The 5,445-nt window shown below is 44.2% G+C and overlaps 1 protein-coding gene across 1 annotated transcript; it reads right to left on the bottom strand.

Moving 5' to 3' along the window:
• Positions 1-2,891: 2,891 nt before the first annotated feature.
• LOC122536034 (protein sprouty-like) lies at positions 2,892-3,540 on the bottom strand (the record flags this gene model as incomplete). Its single annotated transcript, XM_043668051.1, has 2 exons — positions 3,534-3,540; positions 2,892-3,230 (listed from the first exon to the last, which is right to left on the bottom strand). Coding segments are annotated over exons 1-2 (346 nt in total), but the record flags the coding sequence as incomplete, so codon positions are not given.
• Between the last annotated feature and the right edge of the window lie 1,905 nt (positions 3,541-5,445).

The following is a 5,445-nucleotide window of genomic DNA, read 5'->3' as shown; positions in this document are numbered from 1 at the left end:
CGCTGATGATAGTGGGTGTAGTAATTACATACCTTACAATAACGGAACAAGCAGTAATCTACGTGGTCCTAGCTGGCAGCAATACTTGCCACGGTTAACGCAGCCACTGTAGTCTGTATTAACATTGGTAAGTAAGCATGTCGCGGATCCTCCAGGCTTGTAGATTCATAGACGGATACGAAACACAGCCGGCGAAACGTCAAATTGAAACGTCTCGCTGCAACCTGTCGCTATCGCCCTCGTTTTATCATTCTCCCATTATTCTCGTTCGTCTGCTCTTTATCTATTTTTATTGGCTTTCGTTTACGCTCGATCCCCGATTTATCCACGTACGTCGACGGAGATGCAGATGTTAAGTTCAATTCCACTCGTTGATGATTTAGTAAAACACGGTCGTAAAGCGCGATCCTAATCTTGTTTGTCACTCTAGATCTGCCAACTTTCGTAAAATCGTTCCGCTGTCGTTCCGAGAGAGTATCGGGCAGTGTTTTATAAGAAATCACGCGAGCATTAACCAGGTAAACCGATACACCCGTCAGAGGTCTGTTAAACGAAGACATCACGTCGCTGCTTACGTCTCCGCACTCCGGTATCGATGATAGCAGAATATTAGCGTGGATGCGCGTTAATGGCTCGTATTGCGAGCGAAGCATTTAACCGCGATCGTTTATTTCGACGATAGCATCTCGTTCCGGTCTGCCCGAACGAAAGGAGACATAACGTCTCCTCCTCCTCTTCCTCTCTCTCTCTCTCTCTCTCTATATATATATATATATATATCCTCGTGAAATCTTTTCCGCGAGATGAGCATCTAAATGGAAGTGGTTCCCCGCGTCGCGCAGAATGGATCGTCCAGACTGAAATCACGTCAGCGTGGCTAGTAAACCATCCTCTCCCTTTCTACCATCCTTATTTTACCTTTCCTTCGCTCCGCGAGAAGAAGAAAAAGAAGAAGCAAAAATATGCCTTCGAATCCGCCCCTTTTATTGACCGTAATGGGAAACGAGAGGCGAGTTCACAGTAGACGCGATACTCCATTAAGATTTCAGCTGAATCACAATGACTCTAGCCCTGTGTCCCTAGCCACTACGCGCGGGGCGAAATAAAAGAGGATCCACCTCTCGTTGCGGGTTTTCGTTCCGCCAACGTGACTGTTCTATACGACCGGCGAGACTGGTGATCATCGTGAGGTTTCGTCATTCATCATCGCAGCCAGCGTCAGCGCCCCGCGATTTCCTTCTTCGTGGGATAAGTAATTCCCTCTCGAGCCCCTCAGGGACACATTGCGCACGCATTACGATCCGCGCATAAATCGGCAATTACGGCCGCGACGGATTAGCATGACAGTGGAAAGCAACGCGTCATCCGCGGGACAGGGATAGGGATATGGCGCGTCTCGCGATTACACCGGTGCGTGTCGAATTGTCTCTGGATTAACGACAACCATCTTCGGCCGACCATTCATTAAACTGAATATATTTGTTGCAACAAAGTCAGTTTCCGTGAAACAACTAATCGATGACATTTTCGTATATCAAAATCACAAGATATCAGAAATCAGCGAATAATTAACACTGCAACTACCGATCTTCAGTGCTTCACGTACAAATCAGTGGCAATAATTAAAATACATAGATACATAGTACAATCACTGTCTAGAAATCAACGTTAACTTTGACAAAAACCACCCGTAACTGTGTGAAAAAAGAAAACCCGAAATTCGTTCTACCGACGAGCATTTAGATCGTCCGAATTAGTTGATCAACCCCCGGAGAGATACAAGTACAATTCATCTCGAGGCTCGCGCGAAACTGAATGAAAGTCAACCGATTTATTCCCTGTCCAATTCACGAGATTACGAGTAAATTCAGAGTCAAACTTCACGCGCGCCAGCCTGAAGATAACTCTGTTCCCTTGCAACGCGCTCGTCGCTATTTATTTCGTAAATGAACCCTGAACGAAGCTGTCGCGCTACCGATTGACTCGTCCCGCGTCTTCCACGTGATAAATACCCTTCACTAGCAACTGTCCACCGAAGATTCTGAATCCAGAGAGAGAGAGAGAGAGAGGGAGAGAGAGTTTCCAGGTGTTACGCCCTCGAGGACGAGGCTGGCGCAGGTTGGAGTAGACGTGGCTGTGTACCATGCACTCGGTATACCTACGGAGCGATACGTCATCCGTGACAAGCCGGTGTGCCGATAACCTCCGTCTCCGACAAACCCCCGTGTGTGGCCTCACACCTCATCGCGGCAACGGCCATCCATCATGTTTGAGTAATGTAGGGACACGATTTCGCGTTATTGCGAATGACCGACTCCGTCTACTACCGTGTGGCAACGTTCCTCCACTTCTCACCGATTATCCATGCAAGAAACTGACCCTTTGCTAGAGGCCATGATCGATCGTGCCCCCTGGCCCTGATTTCACACCGGCGAGGTCAGCCTGAGGCGCGTCACAGCGTACAGGAACGCTCCCGTGAGCGTATTATCGCGTTTTTTTTTTTTTTTTTTTTTTTTAAAGAATTTCGGCCGATCCCGCGGGTTTTGAGAGTTACATACGCGATGACAACGAATTTGAACAGCTCAGTGATTGTTGATCTTTGAAATGATTACCTTAGCGACGACTAAACCGACAACGACAAATTTTCAAATCACATTTGAAGTTTCTATAAAATTTTCTGTTACATCCCTCAGATTTGATTCGAATTTCAGGAAATTTTCCAAACGCCTGTTTATCACTTACGATTTTATTACTTTTTATTTATTTATTTCTGTGAATTCCTCAAGAAAAATTCTGACGATTCAAAACGACGATATAAACGCAATGAAATTGATCGAGGATCGTTACAGAGACTCGCCAGTCTCTTTCCAAAAATTGGTTAAATCACTCACCGTTATGGACGAGCAGAGCAGAGTCGCGGGCAACAGTAATCAGATCACTGTCGGTGAGGGTCTCGTCGGACGCGTTGCCGGAAGTCGGTGTGTCGCTAAGTCCAGCACCAGTGCTGGGCATATGATACAAGGGATGCTGCTGCTGCTGCTGCTGCTGTTGCTGCTGCTGTTGATAGGCACGTTGTTTATGCTGGCTGGCGTTGTAGTGATTCAGGTGTGACTGCGTGGTCTGGTGATTATTTTGAGGGTAGGCGGGAGGTGCGCGACCTCGCAGGCTTGGCGAATTTTCCTCACCCTCGCTGCCGCTCAAACTGTAGGCCGGGTAGAGCCGTCCCTTCCCTGCCGAACAATCGTCAAAAAATGTTCTCCGTAAACATCGTCGCTATTCCGTGTTTGTATTATCGTTGACGTCGTAGCTACCACGACGGAGAAACGAGGGTGTTAACCCCTCGTTCTCGGGATCCGGGCTTGTCGTTTGCTCAAACGATTAAGTCACAAGCCGAACCTTGTTTGGCTGGCGCGACGACGACTTTACGAGATTTTGTATCTCTTGTGTGTCACGTGACATTAAGGGTAACATTTTGACACCTCTCGTTCTTTTGAGACATTTCCCTTTCTTTCTAATTTACACAGAAGAGATACCTGACATTGATATGATTGCTGCGGATACCAAAGTCAGAATGTCGTCGAATCGATTTTTCTCTCAAATTATATTGAAATAAATAAATATGATAGTGAATGTGTTGTACGTAGTAAAACACGTCAATCATTTAGTATTACGTGGTTCATTATCTTTCAAATGAAAGTGGTTTGAAGATTTAATACGAGACGCAAAGATACTTTTAACATGTTATCGTTGGTCTTAAGAAAATATCTGACTTATCTAAATAATTAATTTTCATGGAATAGACACCCACTCTGTGTAGCCTACTGATCATTTATTTAATAAAATCCCTTTTCTGATTAATCAGATAGTTAATATTCAGCCGTGCGTGCGCGAGTTTCACGGCGAATTGAAACGCCCCCATTTATTGAATGCTTGCCTGGAATTTTATTACACTATTTTGGTGTTCGATTAATACACGGCATTCGCGATATTTACACCGTGATTTTCGCGGATGAAAGAAACTGTGAGAGTGTGAATTAAAGCGATATTTTACCCACGGCGGAGAGCTCGCGGATTTACCACATTACCGATTAATACGATACTCTTTTATCATGAGATTATTTGTTAACAAACACAGTTAACAGCGAGCCGCGAGATTTCATCTACGTTACAATCCCATTCTGTTGACACTGTTCAAACGTACAATACGAAATTACATAGGAGGAAACACGAAGGGAAACACGATTTTTATTTCATGCTCTCGTTCCTTGCAAATTCACCGTCTATTTGTGATTGTTTAATTATTTCGGACACACTTGGGCTTAATTAAAGTTTGATACACCTAATCGACCACCTCGTTCGCTTTTTCCGGTCTTCAATCATTCATCGAGATGTCATTTGAACAGAAACTTTTTATAACCGACCCGAGAGTTGAAGATCAATAAAGATGAATCGATAAGTGAATATACGATTTTATTCATTTTTGGCCGAAGAGGGAGCGTCATTACAGACACTCCAATTCCAACTAAATGCAAGATTTTTTTTAGTTTACTTTCGCCAAGTATACAAATCATCAACGTCGAGTTATTGTTTAAACTACGCGCGAATTTCATTTAATTTCCATTACGCTTCCAATATATGCTAAAACTGTGAAATGCACAAACATCTTCAGTCTATCTAAGACCTGGCCTCTGCATATTGAACTCGATCCCGAGTGGCTACGGTTTCATCACCCCGAGGCAAAGTTGGATCGACGAAGGGAAGGCAAAGATAGCGAAAGAAAAGTGTGAATATCGATATCTCGATAACACGGTCGGTTGATGCAGTGGCTGGCGGAGGAGAGCAGGGCCAAAGGTCAAAGGCATCGATCATAGTTTTCGCGCGATTTATCCCAAACGCTCGCCCGTATCGAGACATCGCCGTCACTTTCTTCACTTCTTCTTCTTTTTTCCCCTTTTTCATTCTATTTTCCTCTCCCTTTAGGACGATCCAAAAAAAAAAAAAAAAGAAAAAACCGGTCTTCCCGTTCCCTCGTCACCTAACAACATCTGTTCACGCTTTGGGACACGATGACAACTCGCGGTCACCCGTGGGATCGATTAGTCTTCTCTCTTCGGAGATTGAACATGAGCCTGGCTCCTCGCGCGCAAAAACGCGTGACTAATCTCGTTTACGAGCTTGCGGTCGCTTACGAAAGTATTCGAACATCAGCAGAAATCTTTTTTTATTTCGTTCTCAGCGTTATATCAAGGATTTTGAGTGTTACGTCATATTTATTTGAATTTTAAAGTTGAGAATGTAAATTATTTAATGCAGCAAGTACCGGCTTCCTTAGAAATCAATTACGTCGTGACCAATGTTTTTACAAAGTGAAAACATGAACTGTATTGTCCTTTTCCATCTCTCAACGCTACGATTAACAATTCGTAGTTTCGTCGTAAAAATTTT

Source organism: Frieseomelitta varia, unplaced genomic scaffold (assembly GCF_011392965.1).
Source record: "Frieseomelitta varia isolate USP_RPSP 00005682 unplaced genomic scaffold, Fvar_1.2 scaffold_793, whole genome shotgun sequence".
NCBI classification, from domain to species: domain Eukaryota; kingdom Metazoa; phylum Arthropoda; class Insecta; order Hymenoptera; family Apidae; genus Frieseomelitta; species Frieseomelitta varia.
The sequence above is the reverse complement of the archived record's forward strand: the minus strand, read 5'-3'. Positions and strand labels throughout refer to the sequence as shown.